The sequence below is a fragment of the Aedes aegypti genome, chromosome 1, assembly GCF_002204515.2.
Source record: "Aedes aegypti strain LVP_AGWG chromosome 1, AaegL5.0 Primary Assembly, whole genome shotgun sequence".
Lineage (NCBI taxonomy): Eukaryota > Metazoa > Arthropoda > Insecta > Diptera > Culicidae > Aedes > Aedes aegypti.
In genome coordinates, this window is record NC_035107.1 from 96,991,985 (window position 1) to 97,011,981 (window position 19,997).

Consider the following 19,997-nt stretch of genomic DNA (forward strand, 5'->3'; position numbering starts at 1 on the left):
AAAAAATAAACTTGCAAACAGCAGGATCCATAGAAATCTTTAGAGCATTTCATTGAGAATACTAGGAATGAACATTTTGGAATCTTAGAAGAGTTACTGTTATCAACTGAGTTATCAACATATATCTAAAAAAACAGCCCAAAAATATCGCAAGAAAGGAAAAACATATTTGAAAAAAGAAACTGTATTTTATGTTGTAATTGGCATCATAGACATATACCTGGTGAAATTCAAACTTTCTGAAAATTCAAACTTTGAACTAATTCAATTTTTTTGAAAATTTCTTCTCCTTCTTCTTGCCATTACATCCTCACTGGGACAGAGCCTACTTCTCAGCTTAGTGTTATTATAAACACTTCCACTGTTATTAACTGAGAGCTTTCCTTGCCAAAGTTGCCCTTTTCGATGATACTCTATGCCCAGGGAAGTCAAGGAAATTTCCATTACGAAAAGATCCTGGACCGACCGGGAATCGAACCCAAACACCTTCAGCATAACTTTGCTTTGTAGCCGCCGACTCTAACCAGACGGCTAAGGAAGGCCCCATTTTCTTAAAAACTTAAACATTTTTGAAAATTCAAAAAATCTTATTATATCTTCTCATTTTATTCGAGGTCACCTGGACCCCTCCCCCTGATGAAAATCCTAACTTCCCCCATGTGCTATCATCTGCTGCTGATGGCAGCGACAAAGCGTTGTGCAACAGCCCAACCATTCCAAACCATTTAAAAATTATGCAGCAAAACCTCGCCACCGAGAGGGAGAGAAACCAATTAAAATCAATTCAATTTGCAATTCCGAGAACACGGGCTTAACTCGCAAGAAGTCGCCCGAAGGGATGTTCAACAAAAGCGAAAACCCTCAAACCCCAAACGACTGAACGACCGAACGCGGGGAGAACACAGAAGATTGATGGCCCCATTTATGAGTCTCTACCCCTTCCTCAAAGGTGCCCCGTTTCTTGTCCACACAGCAAAGCAGCACCCATTCAGAGAGGAGTTGCAGTCGCGAGGGGTGGTTGCGGATGGATGGACGTTTTCGGACAGAAGAAGAAGCGTGAAAGCGAAAGTGTTTTTCTTCTGATACCGCAGAAGGAGGACTTTGCCAAAGTTGGTGGATCTTTTGAGGTGGTGGTGGTAGCAAATCAAAACCCGGCTGGCCGTAGTGTTGATTGATTCGAATTCGTTTAAAAAAGCGTGTGCGGATTCGGGGTTCGTGACTTGGGGCGGTCCTGTTCTGGGCATGGATCTCCCCGTCCGTCAGTCAGTACCAAGCCAAGTTGCTCCGACGTTACTTGATGGATGGAAGTATAATTCAAAGTAGCGAATCGGTCGGACCGGGCCAAGGTCACGACGATGGGAGCTCAGATTTGGGAGATTCACTTTTTGATAAAAAAAAAGTGATCGTCAATTGTAGGTTAGTACGAGAATCACTTTGAGTCTGATAAATATTTGAAGCTTTTTCTGAGAAAACTTCTTGGAATGTGTGGATAAAGCTTTGAGTAGTGTTTGGTCCGTTGAATCTGTTACTTGCTCCTTTGTGGGCGAGCGACGGAATCCGGATCAATTGTGGTTGGTTTGCGTAGTAATCGCATCGGTATCGATCATCCGTGTAAATGCTTTCGTATCCATTTCAAATTATATCTTTATCGTTTACCAAAACGAATCCTTTTCCATATCCAAAATCCCAGTGTTTTCTTGTGGAAGTGCAGAGGACTCCTCGGCTTCTATAAAGCAAGTTACACGTCAACATTTCCCTCCCATCCTCAAATTGACCTGCATTCGGTAGCAGCCGCCACCGGTATTGTTTGTTATAATAATGAGAGCACCAGTACTTACACATTGAAGATGCTACTGATCCCGAGTAATGTCCGTTGGTTCTCTGGGTAAGTACAGCTGTTCTTGCAATAACGAAGTAGCAACTGCGGGCGGTCAATCTTGCTCATGCTCATGCTCATGTGTGGATAAAGCTTTAAAAAAACTCAAGTAGTAATCCTTCAAGAATTTCTTGCAAAAATTTCTAAAGAAACCACTAATTAGAAAATTAGTAGTAGAATCTTCAGATGGTTTCTAAAAACATTTTTCGAGAAATTTCTTGAGAAGTTTAAAAAAAGTTGATTGTTTTTTTTTTTGTTAGTTATTTGTTCAAACCTTTGTTGTAAATCTTGAGATAGTATTGAACAGTATCTGCAACAAAATGGCGAATGATTAATGGCAAAATCTAGAGAGTAATTCCAACTGAAAACTTTAGATGGAATCCTGAACAGGGAAAGATTCTTGGAGTGAGCACTTGAAAATTTCTTGAAGTAATCTATTGAAATAATTACTGATGGAATTGCATGCAAAAGGGTCCGAAAACCCAATCCCAATTTTAGTACCAAACGCTTGAGTTTAGGTCAGAAACACATGTTCACTAAACTTTTAAATGTTTTATGTTTGTTTAAGTCCAATTTTTTTTTAGATTTTTGAGATTTTGTCGCACCTTTTGGTTCAAACTCAAGTTTTGTGTGTATCTTGTTTTTCGTGTCCCTTTCGAAATGTCAGATAGGAACAATCCTAGTGTTAGAAAGACAAACCCCTATGGCGTTTTTGTCGACTAAGTGAACTGCAAACATGATCAGAAGTGTCAAGGTTCAAATTTGGACCCATTTTTTAAATTAAAATTTAAATATGATATATTCATTATAAGAGCGGGAAAATTTGCGTGTTCTTGTACGCTCTAATATGTTATTTAAAAAAAAAGCGAGATTGCATCAAACATTCTAGGACCTTATTTATCGAAATAGGTACGGATTATTGCAATAATTGATAAAAAAATATTGAAAAAAGAAAAATCATGTAACTTTTTTCAAAATTTCTTTAGAATCATCTGTAATATTTTCAGTGATCTTCAAAAACCCTGTCATTAAATCACTAATCCCTAATCCTTAAAAAGATCAACGGAGGGAATTTCTTCAAAATCCCTGGAATAAACTTCTATGTGTTTCGAGGCACAAATCTTATAGAAATGTTATGAAAGACTCATGTACCAACAACTAAACTAACCGGTGCAATAATCTCTGTAATAAATCCGGAATCTTTGGAAGAAACACGGAAGTAGTTTTAGAAGCAATTCTTACGGAAACTAGTGCAGGAGAAAGCGAAGGAAGCATCTCTGAGAAATCACTTAATTCTAGATAAAACTTTGCAAGAGCATAAGGAACATTTACTAAAGAAAATATTCGATACCTCTTCGAAAAAAGCTGTTGTTGAGAAACTTTCGAACGAAATTCCTTGAGAAATCTACGGACAAGTTATAGAGAAACACTGGAACACAATACCTTATCAACACTTGTTTTTTTTTAAATTTTTAATAATTCGCATCTCCTGCAATAACAACTGGGTAACTCGGTACAAGATTTACAGGAAAACTCTCTGGAGCTATTTCTGTAGAAAATCATTTCTAGAGCCATTCTTGAGTGGAAGGCCTGTAAGAAATTCTTCAGGAGATTATTTAATTATTCTTTGAAAAGAATGAAAAGAACATCTTGATGAATCCATGAAAGATGCTTTAAGATATCTTTAGAGAAGTGCATGAAGGGATTTCTAGGAATTCGCTAATTGCATTCCGTAGAAATCGCGGGAGAAATCACAGGAAAAATTCCCGAAGCACTTTTAATACCATCAAGCTCCTCATCTGTAAAATGTTGAGTGTAGAAACATACAAAAGGTACGATTGTTTGGATTACACATTAAATGTACCCCAGGCATTCAAAGAATATAAAAAACACAATTTTTCAATTATTCTACAAAAAAGAAAAAACAGAAAAGTTTTAAGTAAAAAAAACTTTCCTTATATGCGTGTCGTAAGCCAAGAATTAGACCAAAAATAAATTAATGTTGATTCCCAAGCTACGATAAAATACACAAAATTACAAAGTGTACCTTGTTCAAAGGAATGGTTGGGAACTAGAAGGTTGAAAATACTTGAGAAGAAGCATAATGAGTTTTCGCAGTAGGTATGAATTTTTGAAACAATACAAGTAATATGAAGAAACTACGGATTATTAAAAATACCTTCCTAATTGCTACGCAGAAGACTATCGTCAAAACCATCACGTTGATGCTGTGTACAAAAAGCGAGATTCAGGTTAAACAATTTCAGGAAAAATATCATTGGAATCTACATAAAATCAGAGAAAACGGCTGAGCAAATTCAAGTAGAAAATCCGGGAACATATGTGGTTCCAGGTGAAATGGGTGGAAGAACCTCAAAAAGAATTCATGGATAAATTGAAGGAGAAATCTTCTAAGAATGGTTTTGAGGAGTTCTTGAATAAATTCGCATAAATGTTTCCAAGTTGCGTAGTATTTAAGATAGTAACAAAGCAATCGTAGAAGGAATCCGTATGAAATGAAAGTTACAGGAAGAATTTCTTTAGGAATTTGATGAAGATTAACTGGAAAACGGGCTGGTAACGACTGAGTGTGTTAAAATGAATACATTTAGATACACATTCATGAAAACAAAACCAAAAAGCAAGAAATATCTTTACAATTTTCTGTACAATAGGGTCCTAAAGCCATGTCCCAATTTTTATGCCAAAAGCTTAAGTTTAGGCGAAAACACATGTTCAATCAATTTTTTTAAAATTTTTCGTTTGTTGAAGTTCAAAAAACTTTTTTATGTTTGTTTTTAGATTTTGTCACACTTCTTATATTAAACTCAAATTTTGGGTGTATTTTGTTTTCCGTGTCCCTTCCAAAATGTCAAATAGGAACAGAGCTTAGTGACATTTGAACACACGTTGACTAGCATACGCTCGTTTGTTTTTGTTTTCCTCAAAGAAACTTGCACACACTTTCCAGACTCATCAAAATGCATATGAAAATATTACCCAATTTGAAAAAAAATACACCCGGATTCTGGGTGTTTTTCGAAACAGAGTGCATATTGTTTTCCTTTAAGGTTCACAACTACATCTACACTAGGGTACCCATACCATTGGGCGTGATAACCACTACAACCACAGTGTTAAAACAAAAACCCATGTAGTGTTTTTGTCACCTAAGCGAACTTCAAACATGATCAAAAGTGTTGAGGTTCATTTATGGACTCAATTTTAAAATTAAAGTTTAAAAAGTTAAAAAATGGCTAAGGTAGTTGCAGTGTTATTAAATAAAAACAAGTTTTCATTAAACATTTTAGAACCCTATTCTTCTGACAACTGACCACACATTTTTCTGTGAACATTTCAAATAATTTTTTCGTTGGAGATGCTATCTTTAAAAAAGTCAAATAGTTAATAATTTTCTCCAGGAATTTCCAAAAGAAATATTCCCCTACATAAAAAAAATCTTGTGGAAGTCATTCATTCTTGGATTTCCCCATGATTTTTTCGAGACATACTTTAAAGATATTTTTGAAAAATAAACCAGAAAATTTTCTAAAGATATCTACTGAAAGTATTTTAGAGAATCCCTTGAAATTTCTTACAAAAAAATCTGGAGGAAGTTCTCCTCTATGAACCTTCGATCTGAAATTTAAATCGCGACTACAATTTTTCTACGAATTCAAGAATGTAATTGGAATGTCTAAAAACTCCTTTAGAGACACTTCTAGTGATTTCGTTACAAATGTTTCAAGGATGTCCTAAAATATTGCAAGAATTTTTGTTAATGCTTATGAGAGAATACACTACTGTGCGTGGAGCGAAAATTATAGCGCCCACCATCTTAAAAAAAAAGTTTTTTAGATCGTTGTGGTTACTTAAAATCGTTTTAGTGTCTTCTGCGTCATCGATTCATGAACAATCAAGATCGATTCAAGAGTATTTAAAGGGGTTTTCAAGATCATATTGTTGAAACAATTTTTCGCGCAATGTTTGATATAAACTACCAAAGAATAAATATCTTGCAAGGATCTCTGAAAGGGCTTCTGGACCATTTAGGAAGCCTTGAAGGATTCTTTGATGAATTGCTTCTTCTTCTTCTTTCTGGCATTACGTCCCCACTGGGACAGAGCCTGCTTCTCAGCTTAGTGTTCTTGTGAGCACTTCCACAGTTATTAACTGAGAGCTTACTATGCCAATGACCATTTTTGCATGCGTATATCGTGTGGCAGGTACGATGATACTCTATGCCCTGGGAAGTCGAGAAAATTTCCAACCCGAAAAGATCCTCGACCGGTGGGATTCGAACCCACGACCCTCAGCTTGGTCTTGCTGTATAGCTGCGCGTTTACCGCTACGGCTATCTGGGTCCCTACAATAATTATTATTATTATGTTCAGTCTGTGCAGCCTATGGCTGAAGACGGTGTAAATTCTTAAAAAAAAAATTGTGTGGAACAAAATATCATTCTGCAGAATTAATATTTGAATAATTGTATGATTTCCTGGAGAAAACCCTATTTTTTTCAAGAATCGTTCGACAATTTATTTGAGAATTTACTCAAGGGAAATCTCTGGAGGAAATATCTAGACGATTTTGCAATTTCTGAAGGATTTTCAGAGATAACATTTTGATATATTTTCGGAGCAATTCCAGGGCAAATCGTTAAGATAACAGCTAGAAACCCCTGGAAGAGTTCTTGAAACTCATTTCAAGGAATTGATGGAAGAATTTCTGGAGAATCTATGAAGAAGTCGTGTGGGAATTTCTGGCTTCAGCTTGATCCTGGAACACCAACTAGGGATGGACCGTCATTTATCGAGTTGTTCCTTAGAGGAATGATCCTTGTGAAATCTCCAAAGTACCACGTTGATGAGTCTCTGAATATTTGCTTAGTATTTGCTTTAAATAATTTCCGAGAAAATTATTAAAGTGTTTCTGGAGAAAGAACTTGTATAAATAATCTCTAAGGGGAGATTAATCCTGGGTTAATGCCGGCAATAATCCATGCACAGGTCACTAAACAGCTTGCTGTAGCAATCTCTGATAGAAATCTGAAATATTGAAGAGAGCTTACAAGGGAAGGTCACGATGGTGTTACACGGGGTTTTCAACCGGACTATTTTTGTTAGATTCTACATGTCGAAATATGAAAAACCCCAAAGCCTTTCGGGTGATGGACCAGTGGTGTAGCCAGGACGGGCTCTGAAAGGGGCAATTTTGTACGTATATTATTTTATTAAGCTAATTGAAAGTTTGACAAAAATATTTTTTTAGTATTTATTGTGATGGTAGAGAACAGAATTGACATTAATGTATATTTAAAATGTATTTTTTCCATGCCAAAGGCGCAATCGGGATGGGTTTCTTATTGGTATACTATTCTAATAAAACCAAATTTGTTTTGGTGTCCATATTCCATGTTAGTTACGCCAATGGCATAAAAATACATTATAAACATACATTAATGTCAGTTTTGTTGATTACTATCGTACAAAATACTGAGAAAAATCTTTTTGACAAATTTTCAATCGACTCAATAATATTATATTCGTACAAAATCGACCCTTTCAGAGCCCCTCCTGGCTACACCACTGGTCCATCACCCGAAAGGCTTTAAGGTTTTTCATATTTCGACATGTAGAATCTAACAAAAATAGTCCGGTTGAAAACCCCGTGTAACACCATCGTGACCTTCCCTTGTTAGAAGATATCTCAAAGAAATTTCCCGAAGAACATCTGCAGGTGTAAAATCAATTAATTTGGAGAGAAATTTAGAGCAATTCTTGAAGAAATTGCTAAGAACTTCTTGGAGCCATTTTGGATAAGTTTCAAAAACATAACTATTACAAAAACCATGGAAAAGGGTCAATAAATTTCGAAACGTCGTAACTTATTGACCCTTGAAAGCATATATAACGTTTAGTCAGGCGGATCTGCAGTGATCGAAAATATCGGTCGATTGTGATACTGAACATGAGATTAAGTTGCTACTGTTTCTGCAGGACTGCAAATTCAACACCACAAGCAGGGCCGGATTTACGAATGTGGGGGCCCTTTTTCTTAAAAAGCATGTTAATACTACAGAGTTGTCTATTTTTTTTATATTTTATGTAAGGTTTTCATTATCAGAAGTGAAACTATTTTAAAACGTTGAAAAATGATTCAAATCCCTTATGAGCCTACACCAATTTTTAATCTCTAATTAATGTTACTAATGTTTTCTTTAATATTTTATGCATCTTTTCAGAATTTACATGTTTACATGTTAAATTCAGTGTTTTTTGAACTAAACAGTTGAAGAAATTGGTATAAGTTTGGTGGCAGGTATCTTTCTGAATATTGGTTTCTATTTTAATGCAAGTCCCTAAAATCTATATTTTTAACAAAAGGTTTCTGAAATCTCTATTTTAACCAAAAAAAATGTTTTTTTGCTTATTCTGATTGCAGTAAAGCCTGATGCAAAATTCTACAGACCCTAGAGCAACAATCAAGGGCTATTACGTGGCTATTCTGCTGGTTTTTCAAGAATTTCGTCTCACATTCCTCGAGGAAAAACTCCATGAAATCTTCTAGTGAATTGTCCAGAGATTTCATCTGGAATGCTTTTAGGGACTCCTACAGGGGTCTTTCCAGAAATTTCTTCTAGGGGTTTCTCTGCCAAATCTCCCAGAAATGCTTCCAGCAATTTTTCAAAGGATGATTAGAGGATTTTCTCCAGGAAATCCTTAAACACTTCAACGATACTACCTCAAGTAATTTTCTCAGGGATTAGATTTATTTTTTTCCAAATACTAGGAGGAGTTCCTGCAGATATTTTTTCACTAATCCTTTAACCGAATCCTCCAGTTGTAACTCTAGGAGATCTAACAAAGATTTTTTGAAGATGCTCTGAACGGAAATCTCGGAGGATATACTAAGGAAATCGATAGAAGAATTAACCGGTTCAAATCTTGGAGGACTTCCTTGAAAAATATCTGAAAGAATACTTGGAGCAATTCCTGTTGTAATCTTTCAGCTAACTTCTGAGGTTATCCTTGAAAAAATCTAGGTTATCGACGTCTTGAGATATCCGAAACAAGATTCTTTAAGAAATTCCTAAGGAAAACTCTTGAAGAAATTCCACGGGTAATTATCACCTAATGAAATCCTGGAGAAATCTTTGAATCTGTGGGAAAATACCAAAATTCTCTCCTAGAGAAAATAATGGAAAATACACACAGAAATACGAACAGGAATACTGTCGTTAATTATAAAAAACAAGATAAATTTCTTACCTTGATTCTATGATGAAGAATCAAACTATTCTTATTCTGGTTCCCATAAGGTTACGACTTGTTTTCCTGTTTACTGTGTAGTCCATTCTGGGTACATTTGCTTCCCGTCTGGTCTCTTTTTAATAAACTTTTTTCAAGATAGAGGTCTCCAAATTTCCTATTTTCAAAGCGTTAAAGCGGTTCAAGCCCTGGTGTCATATTTAAAATATATATATTTTTAAATGTATTTATATAAAATTAGAAAAATGTCTTTTAAAATATAAAATATTTAAATATTAAGTCCAATTACTTGATCTGCAGATATATAAATTACATTCGAACCTAGTCTTCAAATTCGTTGAGAAAGCTTTAGTTACACTTGAAAAAAGTCACGTTATAAAATCGTAAGAAATTGAAGCAAAAGGAAGACGCTCCACTTGACTATTCAAATTGGTTTTGAATTTTTCCTAATTTTCTTGTTTCTCGTGATTGTTGACTTCACACCCCATTCTAAATGTTATAATATTTTGTTTAGTAATTTTATTTGAGTTAATTTGCATAAATTGCACCAATATTATTCAAGATTTTTGAATCACCATGAAGCTTTCAAATCATATTATGCGATTTCATTATTCGTGAAAGTTTAACCACACTGAAAACATTCTACAAGTTCGATCAACGTGTTTCACAAGTGAATTTTCACTAATTGTAAAACACATCAATCAATAGTGTAAAGCTAGTCAAAATTCACTTTCAAATTTGAATGTACGTGAAATTGTCGAATGGTTTACTCCGACAACTTCCGAACTCACTTCATTTAAACTTGAATTAAAACATTTTCAAAGTGTAATTACAATTTGGCGGCACTTACCTTTTATCTCCGAATCTCCTCGTCATCGTTCCGTACTTTCCTTCCTCGTTGAAGACCATTCGAGGATGACGGAGTTCACTGTCAGGTCCACCCTCGACACTTTTTTTCCCCTGGCACAAAGCTTCACTTGCACTTTGGTTAATTACTAATCGTCACGTGATCCTTTCACTTGTGGCGTGCCCTTTGCATGCAACAACAGCAGTGACGTCATCTACCGTTTCGCAACGTTTTGGTTCCCGCCGCCGGACATGGCCGAGAACATTTCACGATTTTTTTTCTTTATGGAAACTCGATGTTGGGAACTCCGGGCAGCAATTAATCGTTTACCCTTCCCGGTTGGGTTGGCGTTTCTCTTACTTCCTTGCACTGTCGGAGTCTTTTTCGGACCAAATTCAACACTCTTCCAATAGGGACTGTGTTTTCCCTTCTTGTCTAGCGTCTCTCTACGATACGCTCTATACGGGTAGTTCAAAGTAGGCTGCGATTATTTACTACTCCAACATGCGGTGGCACACACGGTTAGGCCATTTCCCGGGCGCGGGCGGCCTACTCTGATGGCTGTTAGGCCCCACTTCGTTTTCGTTCAGTTTGACGACGATCGTAGCGACGGTGGCGCTTAACGAAACCATGCTGCGGTGTGTTGTTTACATTTCGCAACCGCCTGCCTTCGATTCTCGATCCCCGGTCGGTCGGTCGGTGTGTTTCTCGTCGACTCGTAACTGTCAAAATCTGCAAACATTAACAAAAAACAACAATTAACCCGTGATTGTTTACTTTTTCACTAACTGACTGCGCTAAGATCGATCGATTCGCGGAGCCGCGTCGCGGCACAGATCTTATCGGACCGTACACCCGAGAGATCGAGAGGTTGCCGAGTATTGACTGATCGATCGGTTCGAGGTTATGTTTATGCTAATCAGACGCCATCTGGCGGACAGTTTTCCGAAACTGCCGGAGATGAAGTCAAGAACGTCAGCTTCCCACAGTAGTTGGGAAACTTGATAGCCGAGAGTAGCAGTTGTGAGAGCACAACTAGACTGGGAACAAGTTCCCAGTTGACAGCTGACTGACAGGAGCGGGTTGCGGGCAACTCTGAACCCAGTTGGAGTCGCCGCGTGCAAATTTTGCATTCTACAAAGTGCAACGATTGTGAAATCGCTTCGCGATTCGGTAATTAATTATGACGTTTCCGATGTTGGATCGGTGTGCAGCTGTCAAGTGGTTGAAGCGATCCACCATCGTACTGCTACAATGTAGACACACTTGACAGCTCAATTCTGCAGCGTTGCAAGTCATCCATTGGTGTCATAATGGGACGCTGTTTAGCCATAAATTGATGATCACTCGGAAAAATCTAATACGATCTCACAGCAGGCTTTGGCCGGAGATAAACGTGCTCGCCGAAGCCCGGCAGCAGTAATGCGCAATTTCTTGGGAAAGGCCTACTTGATTGAGTAATGTCAAAGCACATCCATATCGAGCAATCGTGATCATCGCCCGCTGGTATTATGCGATCTTCGCAGCAGTCGGATTCTCGCAGTCAGTCGTGTCAATCCGACGACGACGACAGAAGCAAAGAGCCGCGTCAATGTGTGACGGAATTTATGGACCGCGCCGATTGTCACCGCAGCCGACGACATCGACGCCACACGATGTGAACAGGGTAGGGTGTAAGAGGCAGGGAGCGGCAGAAGAGATAAGATTTTGAACCAAATAAGGCTATGCGAAATGGATGCTAGTGAAACGTAAGACGGCCTTCTTTGGATGACGCGGAGTGTCTATCGAGGGGAATATTGCACATGCTAGAAGAAAGTCGTGAGCAATATTAGAGGATTGTTGCAATTCGCGTCTACGAAGGTAATTACCACAGTTGACCCTATGCGTGAAGCTCCGATTATTTTACATGGCAAAGCATAGGAAGTCAATTTTCAAATGCTTCTAAAAAATTCAAAACACTTTTTAATTAAATTCTGTAAAGTGTACGGGGTTAGACTATTGATCAACTATAGAATCAGCAGCATATTGAGAAAAAAATATAAAACTTAAAATTTTATGCCTATAATGTAGCCCATCAAAAGTATATCAACGTATACTGAAAAGATTTTAAATAACTATTGTAGTTAATTTTATATGAGCATTTGAAATTTCGCTTCCTATACCATGCCGGGTAAAATTTTCGGCGCTTCACGCATCGAGCAAACTTTTCCCAGATGGCAGCACCGTACCTTCGTCCACTCGAATTGATGTGCTGTAATCAAGCATTTTGTTCAAACTCAAAAACTGGACACAAAGCTAAAAGTTCATTTCTTGAACTTGATTTCAAAATTCTTGAAAGAAGACTTCTTCTGCCTTTCTATAGTAGATATCTGATAAATGCAAAGCTTTCAACTGAAATGTTTCTTAAAAACATGATCGACTTGGTCTTTAAGCTTTATTATTCGATAAATTTTAGTCTCGATTGTTTTGTTTGACAGCTGATCGATCTGATAACCAACTGATCTTTTTAAAAACTGATCGGTTATCTGTTAAGATTGAGGGATTTTCTCAGAATCCTGGAAGAGGTTCTCTCAGAAACTTGAGAGGGATACTCTCAGGATCCTGAGAGGGATTCTATCAGAATCCTAAGAGGGATTCTCTCAGAATCCTAAGAGGGATTCTCTCAGAATCTTAAAAGAGATTCTCTCAGAATCTTGAGAGGGATTCTCTCAGAATTCTAAGAGGGATCCTCTCAGAATCCTGAGAGGGATTCTCTCAGAATCCTGAGAGGGATTCTCTCAGAATCCTGAGAGGGATTCTCTCAGAATCCTGAGAGGGATTCTATCTGAATCTTGAGAGGGATTCTCTCAGAATCCTGAGAGGGATTCTCTCAGAATCCTAAGAGGCATTTTCTCAGAATCCTGAGAGGAATTCTCTCAGAATCCTAAGAGGGATTTTCACAGAATCCTAAGAGGGATTTTCTCAGAATCCTGAGAGGAATTCTCTCAGAATCCTGAGAGGAATTCTTTCAGAATCCTGAGAGGGATTCTCTCAGAATCCTGAGACGGATTCTCTCAGAATCCTGAGAGGGATTCTCTCAGAATCCTGAGAGGGATTCTCTCAGAATCCTGAGACGGATTCTCTCAGAATCCTGAGACGGATTCTCTTAGAATCCTGCGAGGGATTCTCTCAGAATCCTGCGAGGGATTCTCTCAAAATCCTGCGAGGGATTCTCTCAGAATCCTGCGAGGGATTCTCTCAGAATCCTGAGAGGGATTCTCTCAGAATCCTGAGAGGGATTCTCCCAGAATCCTGGAAGAGGTTCTCTCAGAACCTTGAGAGGGATACTATCAGGACCCTAAGAGAGAATCTCTCAGAATCCTGAAAAGGATTTTCTAAGAAGCCTGAGTGGGATTCTCTCTTAATCCTGAGAAGGATACTCCAAGAATCCTGAGAGGGATTCTCTAAGAATCCTGAGAGAGATTCTCTCAGAATCGTGAGAGCGATTCTCTCAGAATGCTGGGAAGGATTCTCTCAGAATCCTGAGAGCGATTCTCTCAGAATCCTGAGAGGCATTCTCTCAGAATCCTGAGAGGGATTCTCTCAGAAGACTGAGATGGATTCTCTCTTAATCCTGAGAAAGATTCTCCAAGAATCCTGATAGGGATTCTCTAAGAACCCTGAGAGAGATTCTCTCAGAATCGTGAGAGCGATTCTCTCAGAATTCTGAGAAGAATTCTTTCAGAATCCTGAGAGGGATTCTTTCAGAATCTTGAGAGGGATTCTCTCAGAATGTTGAGAGGAATTCTCTCAGAATGTTGAGAGGGAATCTCTCAGAATCCTTAGAGGGATGCTCTCAGAATCCTGAGTAGGATTTTCTCAGAATTCTGAGTGGGATTCTCTAATAATCCTGTGAGGGATTCTCTCAGAATCCTGAGAGAGTTTCTCTCAGAATCCTGAGGGACATTCTGTCATAATCCATAGAGGCATGCTGCCTGAGAATGATTCTGACAGAATCCTGAGAGGGATTCTCTTAGAATCCTAAAAGGGATTCTCTCAGAATCCTGAGAGGGATTATCTTAGAATCCTCAGAGGGATTCTCCCAGAATCCTGAGAGGGATTCCCTCAGAATCCTGAGCGGGATTCTCTCAGAATCCTAAGAGGGAGTTAGTCAGTCAGTCATCCAATCGACATTCGCATTGAGGCGGTTGACAGACAATCGATAAGTTTGATGATCAAACTTATCGATTTACTGTCAAACGTAATAAGCCAAATTTCGTAACCCCTGATCCCTTAAAGAACCCGACTAGAGGCTTGTAACAAAAATATAATAAAATTTTATCAGAATATGATATGCATATCATATTATGATATAATATTGTTGGGCTCCGTTATCCATAGAACATAATAAAACAGAAATATAACATAATGTGTTTTATTTCTCTTTAAGATATTTTTTGTTCATTTTTAACAACTTTATAACAAAATAAATAGATACCCGACAAAGGGTACATAACAAAATTATATCAGCATATGTTATTATGTTATAAGTTTTTTTCGAACATAGGTTGTTACAAACTTGATGCAGGATGTTGTTAAAATAACTAAAATTATAACAAAAAGTGTATGAATAGTAACATAAACATAACAAAATGTGTTTTAATTCTATCAAAAACATTTCAAACCAAGTTATAATGTTTGATACAAAGTATCAAAATTATAATACTGTTTGATATACGATAATATTGTATATTATTGAAATGCATAACTATCTATTTATTTTGTTAAAAAGTTGTTAAAAATGAACAAAAAAAAATATCTTAAAGGGAAATAAAACACATTATGTTATATTTTTGTTTTATTATGTTCTATGGATAACGGAGCCTAACAAAATTATATCATAATATGATATGCATATCATATTCTCCCTGGGCTTGGGATTATATTTTCCAGGGAGCGATGATTTTGATAATTGATCGCTGTTGTTAGTAGTTTTGATTAGATGTTGGGTAAATTTCAAAGCAATGGCAACCTTTTTATTACAAAATTTAGATTTTATCTTCTAACCTTAAGATTCTGGTTAAACTACTGTACTATGCAGTTGGGCTGCACTAGGTTATCACTCATCAAAATTACTTTCACTTCGGGAAAATATAATTTCAAGATGGCGAGAAGATTACGAACTGAGGGTGGGTTAGGAGCACAGTCAGACCCTTGAATGTGCAATGTGGGGTAGTAATTGGGAATGCCATTGACGGTTTGTAATCATCTACGAGGTTTTCGAAAACCAACAGGGCGCGTGTACCGGGTTGCGGATAGGAGCAAAGGGAGATCAATAGCATCTACCTAAAATAATAGAGCAAAAAGCCGTTCCATGATTAGGTGATGTTTAGCGATCTTCTATGGTGTTCTAGTACTATAAAATTCTTCACTCACTGGGAATTCTGGCCTTGATAATATCAATAGTGATAAAAACATAAAATAATACCTGATATTTAATAAGTACAATGCAGTGATAAATGAAATAAAATCAATTTTCTATACTTGACAAGGTTTTGAAGACAATCAATGAGTGAAAGAACTACCTATTAGAAAAGCCACATCAGCTAAGTCTATACATATACAAATGTTGGTCATAGGGTCATGGCGAGCATTCGGTATGTATGTCTATGACTGATTCTTATCTAATAGGAGCACTAGAAGACCACGCGGACAATTTCGAAACAAATTATTTTTATACATCGGTTTTACGATCCGAAAGGCTCAGCTATGCTGCAAAGTCATTTTATAAGCTATTCATTACTATTGTTTAATTGTTTATAATTCTAACAAAACTACATAATTAACTCATTACTAATCACTGTTCCTATATTCTCTTTTTCTCTCCTTCTTATCTGTTGCATGATTATGAGCATCACTAATATAACGCATGAGCATGCACAATAAGAATAATTTCAGGATTGAAAGCAGTACATGGATACCTGGATAGAATAGCTTCGAAAAGGGCGCTCAAAATATAATATTTCTGGTCAGGGAAGTATTATCATCAAGGGTATGTAAAATTTTTCCATTATTAACACATAGATCACACAAACAAATGAACTAATAATATCGAATATTTTTGAAATCAATCAGTGCAAAAACAGATAAAGTTTGTAAAGTTATCACCATCGATTGAATTGCGCTCTTTATAGTAATGTTCAAATAGTATCAAAATCTCCTAAAGCGTCGCATTGTGCCATCAGCAGCCCTAAGCACCACTCTCATATTGTTATTATTTTGTTGTTTATAAAATTTCTAGAAAGCGATCAGCATATTCTTTCTTACTTTTACAATGGCCGATCTATTTGGAATTTTAATAAGTCAAATCAAACTTCAAAACTCAAATTAAATTGCTTTCAGCACATTTACATTTTGCAGCATTAATCGCATTACTGTGTCAAGTCTTCTCCATTCCCTATACCCTACCCCAACCCTTCTTATCCTTTCCGATGGTGTTCAAGTGGTCCGCATAGACTATTACGGCCATTACCTATCCCTTCCCCCGGCTTTGGACTGACTTGCGCTCTCATTGCCCCACCAAACGCTGCAAAATGAAAAATGAAAATGAAATATGATATGCATATCATATTCTGATAAAATTTTATTATATTTTTGTTACAAGCCTCTAGTCGGGTAGTCATGCATTTCAATAATATACAATATTATCGTATATCGAACAGTATTATAATTTTGATATTTTGTATCAAACATTATAACTTGGTTTGATATGTTTTTGATAGAATTAAAACACATTTTGATATGTTTATGTTACTATTCATACACTTTTTGTTATAATTTTAGTTATTTTAACAACATGCTGCATCAAGTTTGTTTCAACCTATGTTAGAAAAAAACTTAAAACATAATATCATATGCTGATAAAATTTTGTTATGTACCCTTAGTCGGGTATGCATTTCAATAATATACAATATTATCGTATATCGAACAGTATTATATTTTTGATACTTTGTATCAAACATTATAACTTGGTTTGATATGTTTTTGATAGAATTAAAACACATTTTGTTATGTTTATATTACTACCCATACACTTTTTGTTATAATTTTAGTTATTTTAACAACATCCTGCACCACGTTTGTAACAACCTATGTTCGAAAAAAACTTTCAACATAATAACATATGCTGATATAATTTTGTTATGTACCCTTAGTCGGGAAGAGAGCTCGCTAGAAACGGCACTCGTAAAAAGCTGGAAAATGATTGTATATATTTTCATGAAGATAATGATTGATGAGCGTTCCAACTATGACAAACCAGCAAACATTTCACCACTTGTTCAAACAATGAATCTTCTGTTTAATCTGTTTATAAACGCTCGTCCAGTCAATCGCTGGTCAACCTTCAATCACGATGTCATATTGGCGCAGTAAGTTCGTTAGAAAATCTATTGACCGTCGCTAAACCTCAACAACTTCTACTCCGTAGATAACTACATAATCTTCATTGCCGTGATCATCGTGGGATCACAGCTCACGGCTTGGGCGGAGTCCGACGTCGAAAAGTACTGCAAATACCTGGACTGTAAGGGCGGCAGAGTCAAAATGGGCGAATCGTTTGCTGCCACCAAGTTTGCCTTCGGATATTGCACCTGTGGTGAGGAAAACGGCAAGAAGTACACCCGGTACTTGCCGTGCAATTTTGGCGACACGTTCAGCTTGGAGCAGCAGAAGTGTGTTAAGGGCGTCGCAAAGGCATGAGTTTCGGTGATTGAGGTTAGGGAATCGTTGGGATCCAACAATCTGACGTCTGGTTTGTGTCATTTGACAGTTGATCGGTAAGATCGATCATCTGTCTTCTGGATCAACTGTCATAAGACACAAGCTAGTCGTCAAACTGATTGATTCTTATCATGAAACGAGTTGGAATGTAGTGGTCTTATGCGAGAGTTAACTGATGATTAAGATCGTTTATATCGTTTTTGAACAATTAAGTGCTTGTAGAATGTTGGAAACCATCTAGAGTTGATACTGATCAATGAAAATAATAAAAGTGCCACAAAAACGGTCAGTTTCAATGAGGAGCATACTAGATGAAATAAAAGCCCCAACTTGTCAAAATTTTGATGAATGTATAGCATTTACTGAATCGAACCATAAATACATTTCAATGCCCCCTTTTCCAACGAAGCAGAATGCGTTCGGTAACCTTCCGCAGAAATACGGCGAATTCCACAATTCTCGGAAGACGGCCAGACCGCATCTTCGCAATTCCCAAAAGCCATCAATGGCAAAGCTCAGAGGACAGTTGGGTAGAGGGTAATAAAACAAAACGATAAAAAAACGGCCGGAGAGGTAAGTTCTTCGCCGCATCCTACGATTAACCGCTCGGGCATATTTTTTCTTTGGATATTTTTTGGAGGAAGGCTACTATGATTGCAACGTCTACCAGCCGGATTTTTTCCTTCGACGAACTCTTCCTTTTCGTGATGCACCATTTTCAAGGTTCACAAACGAAACGAAAAAACAATTTTCAGAAATGATGACTCTTCCTGATGATGGTTGTGCAACAAAATTGAATGACTCTGAAAGGAAGGATGACCACAGTTCAAAGGATTAGAAAAATGGTATATATGAGCAGGGCTGCCACATATACAGATTTATCTGTATTACACAGATTTTTTTATTCTGACACAGGTTCAATTTGTATGGAACACAGATTTTCTTTCAACGATTTTTATATGGACACAGATTTTTTTGTATGGGACACAGATTTTCTAACCTGGTGGATACAGGTTTTCTATCAAATCATCTGGCAGCTCTGTATATGAGCAGCAGAGCAGCCTCGAGATCGCCAAATCGGAACCGAGCGAATAAATGACGATCCCGAAGGCGGGTGACGGGTTTAATTGTTTGCCTGACCTCATATTATTTTCGCTGGGTTTTGTTTACGTTGATTGATGGAGCTGAAATTGCGACTTATGATGGGGCTTTCAGAGAGCGAAATGGATTCCGCGGGAGCTGATCGTTTCGAAGGAAATGGAAGAAAAAACGTTTCGGATAATCTGATTTCTTGGGCTTTGGAATGCGAAGTTGGATGCACGTGGTTCATTGTTGACGTTTGTGTGGCTTTGTCCATTTCGAAATCATTCTTAGCTTTGCAACGAATAATATAATTCTTGAACTTGTTGCAATTTGTTTTCAGATTTGAAGCTTGAAGAATGCCTCATTTTTACGTAATCTAGTAACGTTCAATCTTATTTTTCAGTAGGTAGCAAGAAATTAAAATTATTTCGTTTGACAGTTAATCGATAGGATTTAACGTAATGAATATCGTTTTTAATAGTGACACACCAAATTGTCATCAAAATCAAGTTCTTTTTCAGGCATGCACATAAATCAACTTGACGTTAAACTTATGTCGTTTCACAGTCATTCGATGCAAAGATGATCAATCTTATCGATCATGTGTCAATCGACTAAAACAATCCAGCCTTGAACGGGCGCTACTGGCCGCGAAAAGCAAGTTCGCTTTCAGGTAGGGATCAACCATTCTGACGTTTGGCTTGGGTCGTTTGACAGCGAATAGATAATATGGATCATCAAACTTATCGATCAACTCTCAATCGACCCAAGCCATGCGTCAAATCGAATGATCCCTACCAGAAAGTGAGCTTATGCATGGAAGCCATTTCCCTGTCGTAAAATGCTGGATAGCTAGTAAAATGCTTGGAAAACAATCAATTATGGCATTCAAACGACCAGTTTTAGTCTTTGCAATGACAGATATTTCTCTTACCGTAAACCTGTCCCAAACTCAAACTCATTTGAATCAATCGAACGATTTTCATGCAAACCATACATTACAGTAGACGAAACAACAGTGACAACCCGCAAAACAATTCAACTTCACGAAGTCATTCCGAGAACCCATTAAGAAGGTGACATTAGCCGTTTCTGCTCTTGGTCCACGGAACTGATCCACCAGATGCTACCATGTCGTGCCTCATCCGTTCACAGCAG

At 37.3% G+C, this 19,997-nt stretch overlaps 2 protein-coding genes across 4 annotated transcripts in view; one reads left to right on the top strand and one right to left on the bottom strand.

Annotated features, from left to right (window-relative positions):
• Window positions 1–19,997, bottom strand: part of LOC5570412 (cadherin-86C) — a 649,107-nt gene that overhangs the window by 403,754 nt on the left and 225,356 nt on the right. For all 3 annotated transcript variants that reach the window (XR_002500161.1, XM_021843135.1, XM_021843137.1), the window contains exon 2: window positions 9,998–10,726. Coding sequence is in view for 2 of the 3 variants with exons in the window: in XM_021843135.1 (XP_021698827.1) it covers window positions 9,998–10,056 (59 nt within the window). In the remaining variant the exon portion in view is untranslated. The remainder of the gene's footprint in view (window positions 1–9,997; window positions 10,727–19,997) is intronic.
• LOC5570404 lies at window positions 17,319–18,101 on the top strand. The gene is made up of 2 exons (XM_001659062.2): window positions 17,319–17,404; window positions 17,464–18,101. Exons 1-2 carry the CDS (start codon window positions 17,389–17,391, stop codon window positions 17,733–17,735), a joined length of 288 nt encoding a protein of 95 aa, XP_001659112.2. The 5' UTR covers window positions 17,319–17,388; the 3' UTR covers window positions 17,736–18,101.